Below are 25,051 nucleotides of genomic sequence, written 5' to 3'. Positions count from 1 at the left end.
ACACCTTATTCTTGCCCTTCTGCGCCTTTCAATCACTCTCAGCTGATACATAACCTTTTCAAATGGCTCCATTTTCTTTGTCAGTAATGATCTGACAGGAATAACGACAGAGCAGTGAAGGAGATAACTAATCCGAAATGTAATGCTTAACCACGCCCACTTTCATTTTCATGAATTGCACTTTATTCCGTTTTATCGCATCATTACTGAATGATCGCTAACAGCTGTAGATAACTTTGATGAATCCTGAAATCAACTTATCGAGTTCGGTATTTTACCGAGCTGTCGGTAATTGATTCGATAAGTCTTGATGAATCGAGGCCATTGTCAGGTAACTTCATCCCTGTACTTTCACGTTGCACTTTACACTGCCATTCAGGAAATGCTTTTGAGAACAAAAGAAACCCTGAGAATCCCCCACGAGTGGATGCATTATTCCAAAATCTGCCGGTTCTGTCAGATTTTAACTGCTTACTTTTTTGCTGTAGTGGCCCTTTAAGAGACAATTTTCTCTACCTCTGTAGCTATTTTCCAACCTACCTGAGCTTAGGGAGTATTTTGAGTCTCATTCCACAAGGTTGCTGTAGACAGAAGAGACATTAGACCAGCCACACCCCGTATACAACCTTCACTCTCATTTCTCTCCTCTGCTGTCAGGAATGGCGTCTGCTGATCTGAGGAAGGAGCTGGACTGTTCCATCTGTCTGAGCATTTATACAGATCCTGTGACCCTGAGATGTGGACACAACTTCTGCCGGCTCTGTATAGCTCAGGTGTTGGATACACAGGAGGGGGCTGGAGTTTATTCCTGTCCTGAATGCAGAAAAAGATTTCAGCAACGGCCGGCACTGCAGAGGAACATAACATTGTGTAACATTGTGGGGAGTTTCCGCGCTGCTCAGCCAGATCAGGAAGAGACTGGAGTCTTCTGTACTTACTGTATTCACTCTCCTGTACCGGCTGTTATGTCCTGTCTGATGTGTGAAGCTTCTCTGTGTGACAATCACCTGAGAGTCCACAGCAAGTCACCAGAACACGTCTTGTGTGACCCCACCACTTCCCTGGAGAACAGGAAATGCTCCGTCCATAAGAAGATATTGGAGTATTATTGCCTTGCAGATGCTGCCTGTATATGTGTGTCCTGCAGTTTGGCCGGAGACCACCAGGGACACAAGGTGGAGACGCTGGATGATGCCTCAAAGATGAAGAAGCAGAAACTAAGAAATGATCTGCAGGAACTGATCACTAAGACAGATGAGACAGAGAGAGAAGTCCAGAGTCTGCAGGAGAACAAAAGAAAAGTCCATAAAAAGTCTTCTGGTGTAACAGAGAGAGTCACTGTCCTGTTTAGAGACCTCAGGAGACAGCTGGATGACCTGGAGGAGAGAGTCCTGAGAGAGGTCTCCAGGCAGGAGGAGCAGCTTTCTCTGGCATTGGCTGATTTCATTCAGCAGCTGGAAATAAAGAAGGCCGAGCTGTCCAGGAAGATGTGTCACATTGAGGAGCTGTGTAACATGACTGACCCACTGACTGTCTTACAGGAATCACACACAGGTGACTTGTGTGACACTGAGGAGGGGGATAAGGAGGACAGAGAGAGACATGATGGGCGGGATCTGGATGTGGCTCTCATCTCACACACATTATACACAGGGTTATCTGATATAATAGCCGGGGTGACTGGAGGCTGCATCATACAGGAGGCTGCAGACATATTACTGGATATAAACACAGCTAATGATTATCTCCATATATCAGATGACATGAAAATTGTATCCAGGTCAGATATCTGCCAGAATCGCACAGAAACACCAGAGAGATTTCAGGGATGCACTCAGGTGTTAAGCAGACAGAGTTTCTCCTCAGGGCGACATTACTGGGAAGTGGATGTCAGTAAATCAGAGGGGTGGCGTGTAGGAATGTGTTACCCCAGTATAGACAGGAGAGGAGATCAGTCAGTGATTGGAAATAACAAGTCCTGGTGTCTGTATGGGTATAGTAATCAGTGTTATGTGCGACATGACAGTGAGGTGATCCGGTTACCTGACGATGTCTCCAGTAACAGAGTCAGGATATATCTGGATTATGAGGCGGGGCAGCTGTCCTTTTATGATCTGTGTGTCCCGATCAGACACCTCCACACCTTTACTGCCACCTTCACTGAGCCCCTCCACAGGGCCGTATCTATTAAGAGGCACCCGTGGGCCGGTGCCATGGGCGGGTCCTCGGGGGGGGCGGGCGGGTGGCTACTGTTTCAAATAATATTATTTTTTTTTTTTTTTTTCCCCTGACTTTTTTTTTTTTTTTTTATTATTATTTTTTTTTTTGGGGGGGGGGGGGGGGGGGGGGGAGCGCCGCTGTATCAGCCAGCCCAGCAGTTACTTACAGTTTGCAATTGCAAGCGCTCCCCCCCTCCCGCCGCCACCATCCGCAATGGTTTCGTCTCTCTCTGTGGCTGTGCGCAGCGCTCTCGCTCTGACACTCTCATCACAGCGATGAGCCAGCCAAAGCAGAGGGAGCCACTTGCACATAAGGGAGGGGGGCGTGGCTTGCCATTGACTGAATGAATACATGGCCTCCTATGGCCTCCTATGCTCCGCCCCCCCATTTGAATCATGCACTTGGACTAGTCGAGCCCGGGAAAAGTGACTCCTCCTCCTCCTCCCTCGCCGCCATTTTACATCACGCTGGAGCCTGGAGGACAGCAACACATGAGGTGGTCGGGTCGGGTCGGGACTCGCCCACATGAAGCATCTGCTGCAGCCCAGCCACAGCTACCCAGCCCAGCCAGGCGGCAGGCCAGCTAATTATCGGTGGAAGCCTGCCCACTCGCCCAGGCAGACAGGTACCCAGCAAGCGCCCTCGCCCAGCCCAGGGTCACAGGCAGCAGGCCCCAGCCGCCCAGGCAGCAGGCCACCACCAGCTACCCCCAGCCCAGGGTCACAGACCCCAGCCGCCCAGGCACCACAGCAGGCCACCAACAGCTACCCCGGTCCCCAGCCCAGGGTCACTCGCAGGCCCCAGCCGCCCAAGAAGCAGGCCACCACCAGCTGAGCTACCCCAGGCCAGGGTCGCAGGCAGCAGGCCACCACCAGCTACCCCAGCCCAGGGTCGCAGGCCCCAGCCGCCCAAGCAGCAGGCCACCACCAGCTACCCCCAGCCCAGGGTCACAGACCCCAGCCGCCCAGGCACCACAGCAGGCCACCAACAGCTACCCCAGTCCCCAGCCCAGGGTCACTCGCAGGCCCCAGCCGCCCAAGCAGCAGGCCACCACCAGCTGAGCTACCCCAGGCCAGGGTCGCAGGAAGCAGGCCACCACCAGCTACCCCAGCCCAGGGTCGCACTGTCGCAGGCAGGCCACCAGCTACCCCCAGCCCAGGGTCACAGACCCCAGCCGCCCAGGCACCACAGCAGGCCACCAACAGCTACCCCAGTCCCCAGCCCAGGGTCACTCGCAGGCCCCAGCCGCCCAAACAGCAGGCCACCACCAGCTGAGCTACCCCAGGCCAGGGTCGCAGGAAGCAGGCCACCACCAGCTACCCCAGCCCAGGGTCGCACTGTCGCAGGCAGGCCACCAGCTACCCCAGCCCAGGGTCGCAGGCCCCAGCCGCCCAGGCAGCACAGCAGGCCACCAGCTACCCCAGCCCAGGGTCGCAGGCCCCAGCCGCCCAGGCAGCAGGCCACCTACTAGCTACCCCAGCCCAGGGTCACAGGCAGCCAGGCCCCAGCTGCCCAGGTCACAGGCAGCAGGCTACCCAGCCCAGGCAGCAGCCAGCAGGCCCAAGCTACCCAGGCAGCAGGACCCAGCTAACCAGACAGAGCCAGCCGGGCCGAAATTTAAAAAGACCAACGTCACAAGGCCCAGCACCTATCCAGCCATCCAGGAGGACGTCACGACAGAGGTCACAACTGCTGTGAGTATTTTACATTTTTTTGGGGGGGGGGGGGGGGGGTGGGAGAGAGATCCCCTGTCCAGTGGTGTAACTGTTTTTAACTATCAGTCCTCCCTCCTCCATTAGGTGCCATTAGCTGACACAGCGCATGAGGATCTGGAGACACAAGTGACTGTGAAGCCAGACTTGCCTGCTGCAGCCCAGCCAGCTCTCTCTCTCAGAAGCTTAGCTACCCAGGCAGGCCCCAGCTATCTAGTTGCCCAGCCAGCCTTTGATATTCATAAATTGACATCACTTGTGAGCAACTGTGAGTATGTAACTTTTTTTTTGGAAAGGGGGGGGGGGGGTGGTTCTGTCAATGTAATTTTTTTTTTAAACAAACTGTCCTATACCTAACCTTACCTCCCAGATTGTTGCATTATGATTATTTTCAGGTTCAAGATAGTTGCATTATAATTTTCCTGGGTTTCATTGCTACATTGCGGTTGTTTTATGGTGTTTTGTTGCTGCATTGCGATTATTTTATGGTGTTGCATTGCGATTAATTAATTGTGTTGGTGCATTGCGTTTTTGTTATGGTGTTTTGTTGCTGCATTGCGATTTTATGGTGTTGCCTTTCCGAATTTATGTTAAAATTATGGTGTTTCGTTGCTGCATTGCGGTTATCTTATGGTGTCATTGCTGTATTGTGGTTTTATGGCGTTTCATTGCTGCATTGATTTACGGTGTTATTGCTGCATTAGGATTTTATGGTGTTTATGCTGCATTGCGATTGTGATGGTAAAAGATTATATAAAAGGAAAGGGAAATGAACCTGAAGCATGGCCTGAGACCAGGGGCGCCTCGAGCCACTTCGTCACTCCAAGTGAGAGAACCTGGGTGTGACACACACACACACGAACGAACACACACACGAATACACACACGAATACACACACGAACACACACACACACACGAACACACACACACGAACACACACACACGAACACACACACACGAACACACACACACGAACACACACACACGAACACACACACACGAACACACACACACGAACACACAACTTCTTGTTAACCGTGAACTGAGGGGAAGTGGGGGGAGTGTCACACCCAGGTTCTCTCACTTGGAGTTACAAAGTGGCTTGAGGCGCCCCTGGTCTCAGGCCATGCTTCAGGTTCATTTGCATTTTTATATCCTCCTGCTTGTTTTATATAAAGATAAAAATTATCTTGTGATAAGACACTGATGAGGGAGAATTAGTCAGGCTGTCTATATACATACAGGGTACATTTCTGTTTACCTTCTGTCCTGTGCAAGGGTTCAGGTCCACTTAAAATGTAACTGAATCTGAGTGAATGAGTGATATGTTGGTTTCCTTTTAAACAAAACCAGTTGCCTTGCCTGCCAGTCCAGAATCCTGATCTATTTTGCTGCCGCAGTATCAAGCATGTAGATAAAATTGTCAGATCGGTCAATGTACGCTGGATCCATACCATACAATTTTAATTCCCAGATTTAACTGCAAGATTTCCAGGAGGTCTGATCTAAGTATCCTTTTTTTTTTTTTCTCCACAATTTTCTGAGCAATGCCCATTTTATTTAACTAGAGTATTTGTTCATAAAAGCGCAAAAAATTGATTGATTCTTAGATCAGACGTGCTGGAAATCGATCTGGCAGGTAAATCTGCCAAAAAAATGGTATGGTGTGGATCCAGCATTATGCTTTTTCAACACTCTCTCATAGAAAATGTTGGGGGAAAAAATGAGAAATAAATTCCACCGCCATAGTTGGCAAAATAAAAACACTTACATCAGGGACTCCGCAAAATTGTCAGAACTGAAATATACAAGTTGCTGTCAGTTATAACTGTGCAAGGTAATGTCCATGTTTTCCTATGGCTCAAGTGGGTGATGTTAGTTTAACAGTGTGCTGACCAGGAAGCTGTTAGGGGGTAATGGCCATTTTTAAAATGGAGGAAGGGGACTTCCACTGATCACAGCGGACAAATAGGACAAAGAGGAGAAAGAGATTGAGTAGACTACACGGGAGGAATGTATGACATGTCTATGGTTATTTTGAATTATTTTCAGTTCAGGTTCACTTTAAGGCTGATCCTAGCTGATGGCATAGGATGTATACAGCCAATACTCATAGGATTGAGTGGTTGTCAAATTTTTGTCCTGTCAGATGGAATGGGATGGCTGGGGTTTAAAGATGTGTTTGAATTTGTACCTATAGGCCAGATTGTGTTGCAGCCGCACTGAGCCACCCAGGAGGGAACCACTACTAATTGTACAAAATATCAAGAGAATAACAGGGCCTGCAAACTGCCACCAAGCATCAAGAACTTCTATCCTGGGTGAGTGAAGAGATTACACTATAATCTGCCACTAAAACTAGACTAATTTTAATTGCAGGTGTTTTATCAAGGTGTACACGCATGCAAAATCTCAGTAAGGCTTGTTTTACACTGCAAATTGAAAATCAGATTTGCGATTCCTACTGTAATTTTACCTGAATGCTAGCAACACAAGCAGAAAAACATGGCATGCATTTTTATTGCAACAATAATATGAATCGCATGTACTGTAAACGTTTAAGAAATCAGAGTAGAAAATAAACTAATGAGAAAAACAATTGTATCTATCCTAGTCCTTCTAAGAATGACTAAGTTATCCCACATTTTTTTTTTAATTTAAATCTAATTTTAAAGTTTTTTGTTTCATGCCCTTTTCTCAATGACACTGTCGTTGAAGCATGCCAGAGATAAAATCTATGAACAATTGACTATCTCTTTCCTGGTATCAGAAGCCATTTACTGACAGAAAAGTGTTTTATGTCTGCAATTGCTTATCAGTGAGGGCTGCTTTGTACTCCGACCCCTATAAATAGTCACTTGTATACATGATTTTTTTAACCCTTTCAGCAAGAGCGGAAAAAAGGAACATAGCAGTTATCTGTGTGCTGTGCACTTTACATAAACATGTCTGTCATCATGCCACATGTGACCTTGGCTGTCCTTGAAGGGTGCTTTTCCACTGTTAAGCATGAGCAGAAATTGTGCAGTCTGTTTCAATTCAGTACAAATCTAAGTGCACTAGTGGAAGGAAATCATTGATATTAGCATGTTAATCATGGTGCTGTATCAATTGTCCAAACAGGTATGATACGATTTTCTGATCTAATTGCTCCTAATGGAAAAGGACCCTTAATATTTTTATGCTAACGCAATTGAACTCCCATCCTAAATGCTATCTTATAATAACACTAATTTCCTATTCCGTCTATTGTAGAGCACTGCCTGCCAGCAGCCCCAGACCCTGCTGCAGAGGACCGCCTGCCAGCTGCTGCAGACCTCCACCAGGCCTCTGGAAGCCATACACTGGGTGAGTGAGGTGATTATGCTTTAATCGGCCACTAACAAACTGTGAAACTTGGAGCACAGTACGTGTAAGGCTCCCTGCACACTGCAAATCCGATTCCGATTCCGTTTCCGATTTTCCTTGAATACATTCAACAGAAAAACGGATCAAAAAACGCAGCATGCAGTTAAGATTAAAAATCTGAATCGGAATCGGATGTAAAAACAGATTAAAAATCTGAATCTGAATCTGATTTGCTTGCAGTGTGCAAGAAGCCAAAGGCCTCTTGCACACTGCATGTGATTCAGATTCCGCTTTTTAATCGGTTATTACATCCGATTCAGATTCCGATTTGCAGTGTGCACGGAGCAAACTGCAAATCAGAATCGGATGTAAAAAGTGATTAAAAAGCGGAATCGGAATCGCTTGCAGTGTGCAAGAGGCCCGAGTGTGGTGTTTTGTGCAGTGGCGTAGCTAAAGACCTGTGGGCCCCGATGCAAGTTTTACAATGGGGCCCCCCAAGCACTCTATACATAACAATTGATATGGCGCACCAAACCTGCCAATGGCAAATACAGTGTCAGAGGTGCAAGAAGGGAATGGGGAACAATTTGTTAATGATTACCATTATTCAAAGCATCTACAGAAGAGATTATTATGAGCACAGGACCAATAGAGAGCTAATACTGTAGTTGAGGGAGGGTACTTCGGGGCCCCTCTGGCCCAAGGGCCCCGATGCGGTCGCTACCTCTGCACCCCCTATTGCTACGCCCCTGGTTTTGTGTAGAAGGTGGAAATGGAATGGAAAATGTTACTGGAAGCCTATGGGCTGCAGTGAACAGCCCAATGCATGATCTTTCAACATACTCCCACCTTAGGTGTTAGTGTAGTGACCTGCAGAATGTTTTATAACATCACAGTGCTCAGTTGCAGGTTAATGTAGTGACTGTCTTTGGGCTATATTCATGTTTGCTTGGGTTTAGCATCAGCGTTGTGGCAATATGCATGAACTTTGTAGATTTTATTTTTTTTCTTTCATCGTGCAACTAATATGCATACACTAGCTAGGTTCTTTTGTAAACCAGATCGTGTTTATTTGCAGCGCGACTAAGAACATCAGAAGAGAACTTCCCCAGTCAAACCATAAACACAGCAAACAATCAGCCAGGAAGACTTCCAAACAGTGAGTTAATCTCTCCTATGAGGGAAACTTACAATGAAAAAATTGTTGTTCACATCTTGTGTTATAGAGAACCTTTAATAGTTCCCCTGGGGGGTACTCTCCTCGGGTGGGGGAAGCCTCTGGATCCTGTCGAGGCTTCCTCCTGTGTCCCACAGTGGTCTCACTGTCCCTCCGAACAGCGGGGATGTAAATATTTACCTCCCCGGCTCCAGCACAGGCGCAGTATCTGCTCTCGGCTCAGAGATAGGCAGAAATAGCCGATCGTTGTTGGTCCGCACTACTGCGCAGGAGCAAGTTGCCTGTGTAGTACAGCGGACCCGACAGATTTCGGCTATTTCCGCCTATCTCCACGCTGAGAGCTGAAACAGTGTCCCGGCTGGAGCCATGGAAGATAAATATTATCTAGCTTGTAGAGCTTGAATTTTGGTGAGCTTGTGCAAATTGTAGCCTCTTTCCTATTTCTAGTGGAGATGAGTAGTTTCCAGTGGGGTCCTCTGCTGTTGTGGTCCATCCGCCTCAAGGTTGTGCATGTTGTGGCTTCACAAATGCTTTGCTGCATACCTCGGTTGAAACAAGTGGTTATTTGAGTCAACGTTGCTCTTCTATCAGCTTGAATCAGTTGGCCCATTCTCCTCTGACCTCTAGCATCAACAAGGCTTTTTCGCCCACAGGACTGCCGCATACTAGATGTTTTTCCCTTTTTACACCATTATTAATGTGAAATACTTAGACCTGCCCATCCAGCACCAACAATGCTACGCTTAAAATTGCTTAAATCACCTTTCATTCCCATTCTTATATTCATTTTGGAGTTCAGGAGATTGTCTTGACCATCCATGACCACACCCCTAAATGCATTGAAGCAACTGCCATGTGACTGGTTGATTAAATAATTGCATAAAGGATACCCGAAGTGAAATGTGACATGAGATAGACATGTGTTTGTACATTGCCTAGCACACAAATAACTATGCTGTGTTCCATTTTTTTCTTTCTGTCTGAAAGTTAAATATCAGGTATGTGTAAGTGTCTGACTCGGTCCTGACTCAGAGATCAGCACACTGCAGCTAGAAAGGAAGTGACTACAGTGTGACCCTCACTGATAAGAAATTCCCCTTTTTTTCTTTTTAACTCTTTCTTGCTCTCAGAAGCTATTTTACTGCTAGGAAAGTGTTTTATAGCTGGAATTTCTTATCAGCGAGGGTCACACTGTAGACACTTTCTGTCTGAGTCAAGGCTGAATCAGCCACTTGCATACCTGATATTTAACTCTTTCTGGCACAAATAAAGTTTTTTTTTAATATCTATATATTTTTTTTTTTCTAGTTCATTTGTCATTGCCACCATGAATAATTTGAAAAAGAAGTTAAGTGGTGCTCAATTTCGTAAGGAAGCCAAAAAAAAGTGTGTGCAGTTAAGCAAGCAGATCGAGAGTACACCGAAAATCGATGTTTTTTTTTCTAAGCGGGACATGTCTGTGGACAATACTAGTTGCAGTGTGGAGAAAACCACTGTCGTACAAGAAGACACTGTTGCTGAGAATCAAGTAAATGAGGCAGTTGATTGTGACAGGGAAAGATGTGAAAATGCTTGCCTTACTGATAATTGTAATACGGTTTATGTTGGGGATCCAGAACACACTGTCCTGTTGGGGTTAAGCCCAGATCCAGCACACTGGGATTTGACAGAGGCTACAAGAGAGTATGTGGCTGTAAATGGTTTTAAACAGAATATGGATGCGGACTTTTCAAAATCAAAGCGACAGTATGGCAGCAAGTGCAGGATGCTTACTAAAGCTATGTTTGAAAAGCATTTAATTAATGATGAAAAGATAACACGACAGTATTTAGTGTACTCTGAAAGTACTGGTATGCTTTTCTGTGCACCATGTCGTTTGTTTGGCAGTAAAACCTCCATAGCTGTGAACGGTTTTTGTGACTGGAAAAACTGTGCCTCACGATTAGATGCACATGAAAGATCTGCTGAGCATAAGACATGTGTTTTGTCTTTGCAAATGAGAGGTAATGCCCTTGGCAAAATTAATAAAATGCTAACTGAGGAGTTAGTACAGGAAATGAATTATTGGAGAAATGTCCTAAAAAGAGTTGTGTCTGTTGTTAGAGCTCTAGGCACACATGGTCTTGCATTCAGGGGGAGAGATGATAAATTTGGTTCAAGTCATGGTGGGAACTTCAAGATGCTTCTTGAAGTTATAGCAGAATATGATGCATTTCTTGCAGATCATATCTGTAAATATGGCAATGCTGGTAAAGGCAAGGTATCCTACCTTTCTTTTGCCACCTGTGAGGAATTCATTAAGGTGATGGGTGGTGAAGTACTTAAGCATATAATCAAGGAGACAAAAAAAGAAAAATACTTCTCTATTAGTGTCGATTCTACACCTGATGTTTCCCATGTAGATCAGCTCTCCTTTATTGTGAGATATGTAAAAGAAAACGGGTCACCAGCTGAACGTTTTCTATGCTTTATCCCTAACCCTGGCCATGGAGCTCAACAGCTTGCAGAAGTTGTAATGGATACACTTAAAGAATATGACCTTAATATAAGTGACTGTCGTGGACAATCCTATGACAACGCCAGTAATCTCTCTGGTCAGTACAGTGGACTTCAAGCTAGAATAAAGCAGATGAATCCACTTGCTGTGTACATTCCCTGTGCTGCCCACTCTTTAAATTTAGTTGGAACCTGTGCAGCTGAATCCTGTAGAGAGGCTTGTGCCTTCTTTGAAGTCTTGCAGCACTTGCATGTGTTTTTTACGCGTACGTACAAAAAGGGCGCCTGGACAAAAAGGGCGCGGGGTGTAAACTCTAAATAATAATTAATCATTAATAGGGTTTATAAATATAGTGTGCTATATTTCGTTTACAAATAATGTTTAACAAAATTATAAATCATTAAATAATGTTTATGAAATCGGAAATTGTGAAAACGTTAATCTTCCCTGTTTCAAAAGTTAAACTTATAATTACGTTTATAAAAAAACCAATAATATATGTTTAATTGTTATAATTGTATATTATTGTGAATAACCGTCATTTATGGTTTGTTGTTATAATAAAATTTGAAAATATTGTTTATAAAGATGATATAAATATAACTACGTTCGTAATAAATGTTGTAATACATTAGTAATTATTACTAAAATTTTACTAAAACTATACCTAAGCCTACTCTTACACAGAACCCTACCTGTACCTATCCCTAACCCCTAGACTCCCCTGTTGGTGCCTAAACCTAAGACCCCCCTGTTGGTGCCTAAACCTAAGACCCCCCCTGTTGGTGCCTAAACCTAAGACCCCCCCTGTTGGTGCCTAAACCTAAGACCCCCCTGTTGGTGCCTAAACCTAAGACCCCCCTGTTGGTGCCTAAACCTAAGACCCCCCTGTTGGTGCCTAAACCTAAGACCCCCCTGTTGGTGCCTAAACCTAAGACCCCCCCTGTTGGTGCCTAAACCTAAGACCCCCCCTGTTGGTGCCTAAGTAACCCTCCCTGTACCTACCCCTAACCCCTAGACCCCCCTCTTGGTGCCTAAACCTAGGACCCCCCTGTTGGTGCCTAAACCTAAGACCCCCCTTTATTATGTGGATAATAATGTTTTACTAATTGTGGATTCAAAAATTTTTTTGCAATTTACGTTACGTACTGATCGCTTTATTTTGTGAATAATAATGTTTTACAAACAGTAAGAGATAAAACTTTAAATAATGTTTTAATTATTTAAATAAGATAAATATGTTTATTATTTTCATTAACCTTATTCGGCACGGGTGCATTTTATAAACGTAAATCACCACAAGTTCAGTTATAAATCATTAAACATCGCCGGGCGCCGTTTGTAAACTTTATTTAGCTCCTGGCGCCGTTTATAAACTTTATTTAGCTCCGGCGCCCTTTTTTCCTACTCGGCGCCCATTAAACGCTATTTATTATGGGAGTGAATGGCGGCGCCCTTTTTGTCCACTAGCGGCATGCGCCCTTTTTTCCCAGCTCCGTTTTTTACATCCTCCACGGGGCGCTGGGAAGTATTACAGAAGCACTTAAAAGCATCATCTGCACTGACTGTAAAAAGATTGTCTGAAACACGCTGGTCAGCTCGTGAGGAAGCCTGTAGAAGCTTGAACCGAGGATTTACTGAAATTGTACAGGCACTTCAAGAAATTGAGGAAGATGTGTCTGAAAAAGCTACCACTAGAAACAGTGCATGCGGACTCCTTCGTCAATTGAAGCGTCTAGAAACTGCATTCATGGCGGTTTTCTGGGGTTCTCTTCTAGAGAGATTTCAGGCTGTGAGCCGAAATCTACAAAAAGTGGATATTGATGTGTCAACAGTTGTTGAACTGTATGAATCTCTGACACAGTATGTGAAGGACACAAGAGAGATGTTTGACAATTATGAGTCCAATGCTCTAACTAAATCTATTAAAAAAGAGTATGACATACGCCACAGAAAGAATCTAAGAAATGCTGCTGAAGATCAACATGCATTAAGACGAGATTTCTCTATCAACACCTTCTTTGTTATATGTGATAGCGTCATATCTGAACTGGAAAGGAGAAAATTGGCATACAAGCACTTTTTTGGAAAATTTGAGTTTCTGCTAAAGCTTACAAAGTTTGAGAAAACTGTAGTCGTACAGAAGGCCAAAGAACTTGCTCATTTGTATGACAATGATTTGGATGTTTCTGAGTTTGTAGAAGAATGCCTGCATTTTCGTGCTCACCTGAAAACCATCAACTATGAGAACAGCTCAGCACTGTCTATTTTGAAGAAGATCCGTACGGAAGGCCTGCAAACCATTTACCACAATGTAGATATTGCCTTCAGAATGTTCCTGTGTACACCTGCAACTAACTGTTCAGCAGAACGTTCATTTTCAGCATTGAAACGCATAAAGAACTACTTAAGGTCTACAATGACCGAAGATCGACTGAATGCACTAGCCATCTTAGCAATTGAATCAGATTTGGCAAAATCTCTGAACTATGATGATGTCATTGACAAATTCGCCAGTCAAAGAGCAAGACGCAAAAAGATGTGAATTTTTTTCAAACTTGCACTGCATTTTTTTTTTTAATACTTGCTCAGCACAGGAAGGGCAGCACCCACCAATAAACAAATGTTTTATAGATGATGGAGGCCAAATCCATAAATCCAAAAGATGGAACACAAAGCACCATCAGTCATGTAGAAGATCTCAAGTTTTCATTACAAGATAGCTTTTAAATATTACATACAGTATGGAACATGTAGTGCTGCCCATAATTCTTCATACCCCTGGCAAATTTTGACTTTTTTCTTTTTATTCAACCAGATTTTTTTTTTATTTTTATTTTTTTTTACATGGGTGTATCCCAAAAGATAAGATTATGTCCAAGAGGCATTAATGCGGGAAAACATTCTCAGCTGTTAACATTTGAGCCAAAAAGTGAGCAGTTCAAAATTATTCATAGCCTTCTCAATCATCAATGGAAAAGCCTTTATTGGCTATTTACTTAGTAATCAAACACTTCCTATAATTGAATACAAGCGTTTTGTACGCCTCCACGGGTATTTTTGTCCATCTTTAGAAATGAGCTCAATCTTTTCAGGTTGGAGGGTCTTGTTGCCATCACCCTGATCTTTAGCTCCATCCACATATTCTCAATTGGATTCAAGTCAGGACTCTGGCTAACCATGTTTTCACCACTTTTTTTTGGGGGGGGGGGGGGTTGTCTAGCTGAAATGTCCACTGGTACCCAAGGCCAAGTTTATCTGCAGAGATGAGAATCCTCATGTATTGCTCTTTTTTCATGGTGCCGCTTCCTGTGATTAGGTTCCCTGATTCATTGGCTGAACACCCCCAAAGCATTAGGTCCCCACCACCATGTTCGACAGTGGGGATGGTGTTTTTTTTTTTTTTGAAGGCTTCTCCTTTTTACACCAAATGATGTAAACATCATTGTGACCAAACAATTAAATATTTGTTTCATCTGACCATAAGTCTTCCTTTGTCCAGATGAGCATTTTCATGGGGCAAGCGAGCTTCAGTGTGCTTTATGTGGAGACCGGGGGCCTCCGTGGTCTGCATCCATGGAACTCAGCAATGTGCAGTGTCTGTTGGATTGTCCGCCTTGAAATTGCCACCAATAGAGGCCAGATTCACCAGGATGGCCTTGGTTGTGATCCTGGGATTTTTTTATTTTTTAACCTATCTCACTATCCTCCTGGCCAGCACAGGTGTCACTTATGGCTTCCAATCAAGTTGTCTTCTGAGACTTTCCTCAGTGTGGAACAACTTGTATTTTTTTTAAAAAGACAATCTGTAACGAAAAAACCCTCCCCTGGGGGGGTACTCACCTCAGGTGAGGGAAGCCTCCGGATCCTATTGAGGCTTCCCCGTCCTTGGTCCCACGGCAGCGATAAAGCTCCCCGAACGGGCGGAAATAGCCGATGGCTGTCGGCCCGCTCCACTGCACAGCCGCAAGTCTCCTGCGCAGTAGAGCGGACCCGACGGAGATCGGCCATTTTCGCATATCTCCGGGCATAGAGCCTCAACAGCGCACCCGCTGGAGCCATGAAAGTTAAATAAATCAGCGCTTGTCAAGGGAGGAATCTGGGACACTTCAGGTGAGCCAGCGCTGGATTGCCTGCAGCTACAGGGGTGAATGCTCATTAGGACCCTGAGGCTTCCCCCCCCCCCCTCCCGAGGTGAGTACTCTCAGGGGAACTTTTTTGTTGCTGGTTCTCTTTAATACTTTCCACTGTAGCCAATGGAACTTGCAAACATTTTGAAATGGCCTTGTAGTCCCTTTTTTTTCTTGACTTGAGATCAGCCCCACAATGTGCAGCCACAGGTCCTCGCTGAGCTCCTTTGTCTTAGCCATGACTGTCCACAAACCAACTGCAGAGAGCTGCTGTTTCTCACCTGCTGAGTTAATTCCAATTAATCGGGGTAATTGGGACGCTTTAGAACAGCTTGGACTATTTGTAACGGTTAAAAACTTTGGATTTTCCCACAGGCTGACAGTTTGTGGGGAGTATGAATTATTTTGGACTGGACACTTTGCTCAAATGTAAACAAACTGAAAAATGTTTGTTTACCCACAATGCCTCTTGTGCAGTCTTATCTTTTGGGAGACAACTATGTACTTTTCCCATTGAAAAATTACTTCATGGTTGTATCAAAGTAACTTAAGTCAAAATTTGCCTGGGGTATGAATAATTTATAGGCAGTACTGTGAGTATTTGAAGACCCTGCAATTTAGAAGTTCTCACACTTCGCAATCATGAAGGGGTCTGAACTTCACATTGTAGGTGCATTCCCACTGCGAGAGATGGCAATTAAAAATAAAAAAAGATCTTAGCAACCTTGCATTGCAATTCTGCACATAAGTATTTGAGCACCTGAGAAAATCTGTTACACTTGGAACTAAGTCTTGCTTTGCAAAAGAGGGCTAACGTTTTCTATAGGTCTTGACCTGGTTAGCAAACACTGCAACAGGAATTTTGTCCCACTGATCCACACAGATCTCCTCTAGATCTGTCACTTTCAGAGCAAGTGATTCAACTCCATCCAAAGATTTTCTATTGGATTTAGGTCTGGACAGGTCTTTGAGAGCTAGAATGCTTGCTGATTGCCAGGTACTCAAATACTTATGTGCAGCCAGCAATGCAATATAAATGTAATTTTTTTAAAGTGACACAATGTGAATTGTGTGTTTTTATTATTATTTGTGTGTGTGTGTGTGTGTGTGTGTGTGTGTGTGTGTGTGGGGGGGGGGGGGGGGGGTTGTGGTTAATGCATATACAATGGTAATTTAATGCATATACAATGGTAATTTCAGACCCCTCCATGACTTCCAAGTGTGAGAACTTAAAGGAAAGGTTCAGGGAGGGTGGGTAAAAAATCAAAATCAATTTCCACTTACCTGGGGCTTCCTCCAGCCCGTGGCAGGCAGGAGGTGCCCTCGCCGCCGCTCCCGGTGGTCTCCGGTGGCGCGCCCGACCTGGCCAGGCCGGCTGCCAGGTCGGGCTCTTCTGCGCTCCAAGTCCTTGTACTTCTGCGTCCCACGCCGGCGCTCTGACGTCATCGGACGTCCGCCGGGCTGTACTGCGCATGCGCAGTAGAGCCCGGAGGACGTCCGATGACGTCAGAGCGCCGGCGTGGGACGCAGAAGTACAAGGACTTGGAGCGCAGAAGAGCCCGACCTGGCAGCCGGCCTGGCCAGGTCGGGCGCGCCACCGGGAGCCTGCGGAGCGGCGGCGAGGGCACCTCCTGCCTGCCACGGGCTGGAGGAAGCCCCAGGTAAGTGGAAATTGATTTTTATTTTTTCCCCACCCTCCCTGAACCTTCCCTTTAAAAGTGCAGTGTTCAAATACTTGGGGTATCTATCTGTAGCTCTATTACATAGGATAAACATCAAAACACAATTTTGAATGCACCTGACTATTATCAACCTTACACGTGGCAACAATAAGGTTGAAGACCATCAAACACAGCCAACTACATACAAGCACTCTAAACATTTCACTGAGGCTGATATTGTTAAGTTTTTTTTTTTACTTACAGAGGAATACCCTACCTCTCATTTTTCCTTAGACGCAAAATGTGTTCTTTAGTGGCTAGTGGACTCTTCTTCTCGTCGGCCTCTCCCACACAAGTTTAGGCATTCTTCTACAAACTCAGATTCATCCCCTAGTGCTCTCAATGTTGATGTATGTGCAATTAGAATAAACACCGATTTTTGCATATAACTTGAACTAGACACATGATGCAGTTGGATTTGCAATCTTGCATTGATAAAACTTATTTTTATGCATATCAATTCAGTATATTCCAAAAACATGTGAAATAAGTTTGCAAGAAAGACTTGTTTGTGTTTCTGAACTGACATATATATGGCTCCACCACTGAGCACTCTAACACTCTTCAAGTGCTAGCTTAGGGCCTGTTTCCACTACACGCAGATTGGATACAGAAAAACTGACTCCAATGAATGCCTATGGGAAAATCTGCATCAGAAAAATCGCGTTTCATGGAAACAGGCCCAGAGGCATTCATTGGAGTCAGTTTTTCTGCATCCAATCTACGTGTAGTGGAAACAGGCACTTACCCCAATGACTCAGTAACAGTTTTGTTACATTCAAAGTATGGCAACTGCTTAGAACAGTGGTGCATAGTACTGCTCTGTGGTTATTGCCAGCAAGACACCAGGCCAAAGGGTGTTGGTAATGCCCGGTTGAACCCCCAACAGCAGGCCAAGAGAGTCATTAGTAGCTGAAACTACAAGGGAGAGAAGATCAACTACACAACACCCCTACAGTCAACATGTTTCACCTTTAGGACAGTGCTTTGACAGGAACAACCCACAAGTGCACAAATCATAAACAGAACTCCCATCACACCAAAAATAAGAAATTTTATTGTAGCAACTGGCTGGTAGTATACCAGTATGTTGCTATAATCGATCTCACTTTTTTCATTGGTGGTGGTTTTTATCTATATGTGCACTTGTGGCTTGTTTGTGGCAAAGTCAAAGCACTGTCCTAAGGGTGAAAAATGTTGTGTAGGGGTGTCATGTAGTTAATCTTATCTCCCTTGTACTTTCTGCTACTAACTACACGACACCCCTACAGTCAACATTTTTCACCCTTAGGACAGTGATTTGACTTCACAAACAAGCCATAACTGCACAAATAAAAACACCACCAATGAAAAAAGTGAGATCGATTATAGCAACATACTGGTATACTACCAGCCAGTTGCTATAATATAATTTTTTTTTGGGGGGGGGGGGGGGGGGGTGATGGTGGGAGTTCTGTATATGATTTGTGCACTTGTGGGTGGTTCCTGTCAAAGCACTGTCGTAAGGGTGAAACATGTTGACTGTAGGAGTGTCGTGTAGTTAATCTCATCTCCCTTGTAGTTTCCGCTACTAACTACTCTCTTGGCCTTCTGTTGGGGGTTCAAAAGGGCATTACCAACACCCGTTGGCCCAGTGTCTTGTTGGCAATAACCACAGAGCAGTACTATGCACCACTGTTCTAAGCAGTTGCCATACTTGGAATATAACAACTGTTACTGAGTCAGTGGGGTAAGCTAGCACTTCAAGACCGTAGTGGTTAGTGCTTGAATCCTATGTCAGTTTATAGGAAGGTGATTTTTCAAGTTTTTAATACTTATATGCATTAATTGATGTAAGAGGGGTAACCCAAGGGGATTGTGTATCCATATACACTACATCAACCAGTGTTTCGATGGGTGTGGCCTTAGCCTAATGCCAATGTTGACACATGTGCTACTTGTTATCAGACCAAAATTCTTGAATAATCATACTTTTAGTAGGCAGTTGTTTCAGTGCTTCATAGTTCATGCGGTTTTCATATTCATGGCAATTTCAGTCTTGTGCCTTTATACAATTTCCAGATAAAAATAAGTTAAAGCTCATCCATGCCTAATTTTCCTGTTTGGATTATCTTATTGCCCTAAGACCTCTTCTGGTAGCCCTTCCCAGTGCACTGTGGAGGATGTGAAAAATACATTTAAGATGCAACAGCTGCAAAACTTCAAAGAAATGGGGGCATAATTCCTCTTAGTAGGCCTGTGGACTGAGTATCTACAATTTATTGCTGTGAATTATAAAATAAAAATTTCGACCGTTTATGGTCCTAATCCTAAAGGGGTTACTTTTACCTGAATGCCGTAGTCAGGTCAAACAACATATCTGACCTCTCCGAGGAAGATTGGGAGGAGATGTCGGAATTCTATCATTTAGTGCTGAGGCAGCTAACATGAACCAACTGTGCGTTATAGACCTCTATGGTCTACAAATTTATCATCTCTCCCTCTTTGGGGACATAGCGCTAGCTTTTGACATATGTTGTGTAGGTAGTACCCGTTCATTTGAAAAAGAAAATCTTGCCTTGGTATGTGCAGAGGGAAAACATTTCTATTTGGTGTAGCTTGGAGGACTAATCCACAGTTGGTGACTGGATTAATGTGGTCCTAAATAGATAGCATGGCTTAAGCCTGGGGATGCTTCACTTTGTCCACCAACTCCTTGAAAGTATGGAAGCTTACTAGATTGAAGTATTACCTGCAATCCCCACTACACCGTATGCCGGAACTTTTCCACAACCAGTAACTTTCATTTAGTTGTAAACTTGGGAGTATTTAGCTGGTGGATTATTCCACATCACCAGAGTGGGCACTTTTTTTTGGACCTTTAGTGTAATAACGTTAACTATCTTAGTCTTTTACAATCACACAGGTGTTTCACCTCTTTAGTTCAGTGAGTATCCCTAATGAAAAGCGTGTTCTTATACAACCTTACATAATTGTGCAAGAATGCTCCACTAAAATGTGGTACACTTTCAGATTTATACTGTCGTATGCCACCAAATGTAACACTGGCATTGTCCTGGGTTTTGAGGCCAATGCTGAGAAGACCCTCAGTGATAGACATGGGCTCATGCTCTTCTGAGAAATATTTGTACTTTTCTATTTTGAACACCTCTTGGGTTACTGCTGGGCCTGGGGATTGATGATTCATTAGATAAATTCTTTACGACTTTCACTTTCTGATATTTACGACTCCTTTACTTAGACTCGAGTAAGCGTCCAATTAAAGTTTGTGGCGAACTATACAAGTTTCTACAGCTTTAAAATAGACCAAATACTGCCATGGAAGTATTTCATAGATCCATTTTCGAGAATTATACATTTACATATACAATTGCAGATTTCTGCATGAACTCTGAGACTCCTTAGCCATCCCTAATCTTCTGTAGTTCAATGACACTGGACGGGAAGGATATGGAGTCCTCATTTATTTCCTTTTCAAAAATTCACATTCCCTGGCTGTCCTGATGATTATCTGCCTCTAATGCTTTTAGCCATAGCCCTAAACAAGCATATCTGTTTCTGACTGAAGTCTTACTGCACTAGTCATGTGCCTTTTCAGGTGTGTCATTCTGAAACTACTAATGAAAGAAAAATCAGCAGGGTATGTAGGTTACTGGTATTGTTTAGAGATAAATATGAATGCCATCACATCCCTCTTGCTTCAGGTGTACTTTTAATGTATTTTTCCTTTGCTTCACTTTGAAACATAGCATTGCATTGCATTGCATTATAACATCCAAATAATGCAATGGAAATAAGGACACAAGTGGTGGCCTTCAATGTAGCGCAGGCTAAGGTGAACATTAATATATTAAATTGGGTGACTAAAAATGCACATACTGGTACTTGGTAAATGACAGTGCAGATTCAACAAGTCAACATTTACAATGCTCATTTATTAGAACATAAATGTGTGCAAGGGTAGCAACACATTAGGTTGTATATTGATTTCATGCATTCTGTTACATCACATTCCAAGTGGTGAAGTATGGATACCTTGAGCTGGGACTTTCTTTGCACTATGCTATTTTTGTACTGTGTTGCAGCATGCAGTGATTTTTAACTTACCAGGGAGTTCTTCCATCCTCCATAGTATTTCAGGTCTGAAAAGATCTGAAACTACAGCTGTAGTTGCAGCTATAGCAAATCTGCAGTCCCATCTGTATGCATAATCCATCGCACAGACAGGCTCGCACATGCGCAGTGGCTGTGACTTAAAGGACCACTATCGCGAAAAAAGTAGGCAGTTAAAATGTGACAGATGACAGGTTTTGAGCCAGTCCATCTTTTTAAGGGGGATTCTCAGGGCTTTCTTTGTTTTCAACAGCATTTCCTGAACAGTTGTAAAATCTAACTGACATAATAGTGTGCAAGTGATTAGGGAGGCCGGCTGGTATCTTGCTATTTTGTCTGTTAAACTGCTGTTCTGGAAATGCTGTTGAAAACAAAGCAAACCGTTGAAATACCCTACGACGAGATGGATTGTCCCAAAACCTGTCGTTTCTGTCAGATTTTAAATGCCTACTTTTTTTTCGTGATAGTGGTCTTTTAAGCTCTAGTCACAGCTCTTTCAGAGGGGGCAGCTGCACAACTATGTGGGGAGGAAACTGATGCTGGGTACACACGATGAGATTTCCCGTTTGATTTGCGGATCGATTCGATTAAATCAAACATGTTCGATTGGATTTCGATCGTTTTTTTCATGATAGGTATGCAAAATCGACGGAAAAAACGATCGAAATCCAATCGAACATGTTTGATTTAATCGAATCGATCCGCAAATCGAACGGGAAATCTCATCGTGTGTACCCAGCATGAGGGACCTGATAGACTATGATGTGGTGCAAAGCAAGAAAAAATATATACAGTATGTGGGTGGCAACTATGGTGTACTTTAACTGAGGATCTTGCCTGCTTTATGGATACTGATGGTGCCCATACAAAATAAAATCTTGATTGTACAGATTTACATAAGATCTAAATAGTGTAAGAGCCAATGGATTGAAAATGCTTTGAAAGGATTGTTATAAGCTCTTATACTACATAGATTTGGTAAATTTGTAAAAACAAGAATGTATCATGTATGGGCACCATTAAGGCTCATACACATGTCGGATTTTTCAAAACAACCGGTCGTTTGGATGTCAAATTGGGAGTGTGTACAGTCGGTCGTTCACCTGATAAGGCAGGATTTGACTGATCTACCAGGCGGATCCGTCACAACCAGTCTTATCAGCTGAACGACCGATTGTACACATGCCTGATTTGACATCCAAACGACAGGACATTCAAACGTCCAAACCACCGGTCGTTTGGAAAAATCCAATGTGTGTACGCACCTTTAGTCTTTGATTAGAAGACAAGAAAATCAAGACCTTGGGTACCTGTTAAGGCTCATACACACTACAAAAAATGACTTGGTCTCCTATAGGCAAAGTAACTGGGAGCTGACCGTGCTGTGTGCAATTGCACCTTCTGGGCAACAGTTCCAAATATATGTAGGCCTTTAACTCAGATATTCAATCTACTACAACCACCATTACATAGAAAAGTTAAACCAGGCCTCACTTGCCGGTATCAAACATTACTTTATTGTGAACAATATTCAAGAATGTGTATCAAACCACTATAATTAAAAACCCCATAGGAGCTTCATAGATGTCTCAGCACGCCCCCACTCTCAAAAAACCCACTTCATGCATCCATGCACACCATTCGTTCGATAAGGGAACAGGTAAACACTTTGTGGCAACTTAGCAGAGCTCTGCATTTAAACTGCAGTTTTTAGTACTTGTTATTTGTTACATATAGAGCCCATCCAAGCTTGATTAGTAGTAAGCACTGTCTTTGACTTTATAGCTACTTCTGATACCGGCAAGTGAGGCCTGATTTAACTTTTCTATGTAATGGTGGTTGTAGAAGGCTCATACACTCATCAGACCATAGTCTGGAAAATGAAAGATCACAGACCTTCCATGTAGTATGAGACTCCCATACCTACAGTCTATTCTATGGAGCTGAACTCCCCATCAGACAAATCTTTGCAAGATGCTGCACACAGATGTTGTACACTTTCAAAAGATCAGTATCTGCAAAAGATCAGTATCTGCAAAAGATCAGTATCTGTAAAAGATCTGTTCCTGCAAAAGATCTGTTCCTGCAAAATGCATTCATAGTCAATGATATCTGCAGATCCTCATACCCAACTTGTTTAACTGACATTCATCTGCAGATCAGATCCACCAGGATGGATTTTCAGATCTGCAGATTGTCTGATCTGCAGATGAATGTCAGTTAAACTAGGTGTGTATGATGATCTGCAGATCTCATAGACTATGAATGCAATTGGCAGGAACGTATCTTTGGCAGGAACAGATCTTTTGCAGATACTGATCTTTTGTGTCTGTACAGCATCTGTGTGTGCAGCATCTTGCAAAGATTTTGTTTCTGATGGGGAGTGCAGCTCCATAGAATAGACTGTGTAGGTATGGCTCTCATACTACATGGAATGGGGTAAAATTGGTCTGTGATCGTTCGTTTTCAAAAGACTATGGTCTGATGTGTGTATGTGGCCTAAGGCTGTTACCATTCCTAGAAATGCATATAGCTGGATTAGGATTACCCGTTTAGTCAAATAAAAGTGTTAATTGGAGATGACAATGTTGAATGGAATTGTTAGTTTGATTTTTTTTTTTCACATTTATCTTGTTAAATTTATCTTAGACAATGTCCATTGTATGATTCTTCATCACCCCTGTGCGGGTCATGAGTTATTTCTGCACTATTATATTTGTATGATTCTTCATCACCCCTGTGTGGGTCATGAGTTATTTCTGCACTATTATATTTGTATGATTCTTCATCACCCCTGTGTGGGTCATGAGTTATTTCTGCACTATTATATTTGTATGATTCTTCATCACCCCTGTGCGGGTCATGAGTTATTTCTGCACTATTATATTTGTATGATTCTTCATCACCCCTGTGCGGGTCATGAGTTATTTTTGCACGATTATAAAATCTGTGATTTGATCACTAAATTGCAATATGCTGCTGTAACTTCTCCCTGTGTGTGGGAGCAATGCATGTTCATGTTATGACTTTTGACAACTTTCATTACTTTCATAAAAGGAGTTAAACAAAATACTGTAGTTTGTCATAATGTTTCATATTTAAACGTAACAATCACATTTAGAAGTTCTTGTCTAAGATAAATTACAAATTCAAAATGGATTCCAGCTGCATTTGAACTTTTTTTTAGGCAAGGGGCACTGACAAAATAGCTTGATATTTAAAACTGCATTGACATACTGTATGTTGACATGTGTAAAACCAAACCTGAACTTGCTGGGGAAGACAAAAGTGTTAAATGCTTACCTAGATGACAGAAGTTTCTGGACAATCCAGAGCCTTCCTTCCACCCATATAAGGTATCTAACGTTTTATCCCCAGCAAGTTCAGGCTCAATTTAAAAAAAAAAAAAAAAAAAATACATTGGACACTGAGGTGGCTGAAGCCTGGGAGTGTTGCTAAAAAGGTTATAGATATAAGTCTATGCAAGTTTCAGATGCTAAACACTGAAAATGGCTGACATAAGTGGTTATGGGGGCTTGCTGTCTTCAGAGCTCCATAATTTAATCCCTACCATAGTCTTAATTGAATGTCAGTTCTATATAAATCCATAATATGGTGGATAAAATCTTCTGCAGCACTTTGCAAATACTGGGTTTGCCCCCTGTACTTGGTCAAGGGACAGTCGTGAAAGGTCTTCCTCACCCATGGACAATAGAGTATAGGACATCATGCTGGGTGAACATAATGCCATTTCCCAGAACTGACAATTTCCTAAATGTCCAATCTACTCCTGATCAACAATGGGATCAGTCAGGAGCAGTTTGAATACAGAGGACGACTGACATTGCTAATGAAGAGAAAAGTAAGAATTCACACAGCAGGGCACAGGGCTGGGCTCATATACCTCACTCTTAAGTTCCCCAGAGCGTTTCCATGCTCTGTACACTCTACTGCTATATCAAAAGTCAACTGTATCAGGGAAAGAAATGGGCAGTGCTTTGAGCTGCAGGATGCCTGCAGTCAAATATTCTGGGTGTCAACTTCTGCCTGTCCCCAGACATTGCACTGGAACTGGTCTGAGGGGGGGATTCTGTGACCCCCATGCATTTGCCTATGGAGTACATGGTCATAT

General features: G+C 43.4%; 1 protein-coding gene across 1 annotated transcript; it reads left to right on the top strand.

Moving 5' to 3' along the window:
• The first annotated feature begins 656 nt into the window (after nt 1-656).
• LOC137519473 (E3 ubiquitin-protein ligase TRIM11-like) lies at nt 657-6,159 on the top strand. Its single transcript, XM_068238428.1, has 2 exons — nt 657-2,208; nt 6,083-6,159. The coding sequence occupies exons 1-2, from the start codon at nt 660-662 to the stop codon at nt 6,157-6,159; spliced, it is 1,626 nt and encodes a 541-aa protein (XP_068094529.1). The 5' UTR covers nt 657-659.
• Nucleotides 6,160-25,051: the final 18,892 nt, after the last annotated feature.

The sequence above is a fragment of the Hyperolius riggenbachi genome, chromosome 5 (assembly GCF_040937935.1).
Source record: "Hyperolius riggenbachi isolate aHypRig1 chromosome 5, aHypRig1.pri, whole genome shotgun sequence".
Classification (NCBI taxonomy): Eukaryota; Metazoa; Chordata; class Amphibia; order Anura; family Hyperoliidae; genus Hyperolius; species Hyperolius riggenbachi.
This window is presented reverse-complemented; position numbering and strand designations above follow the sequence as displayed.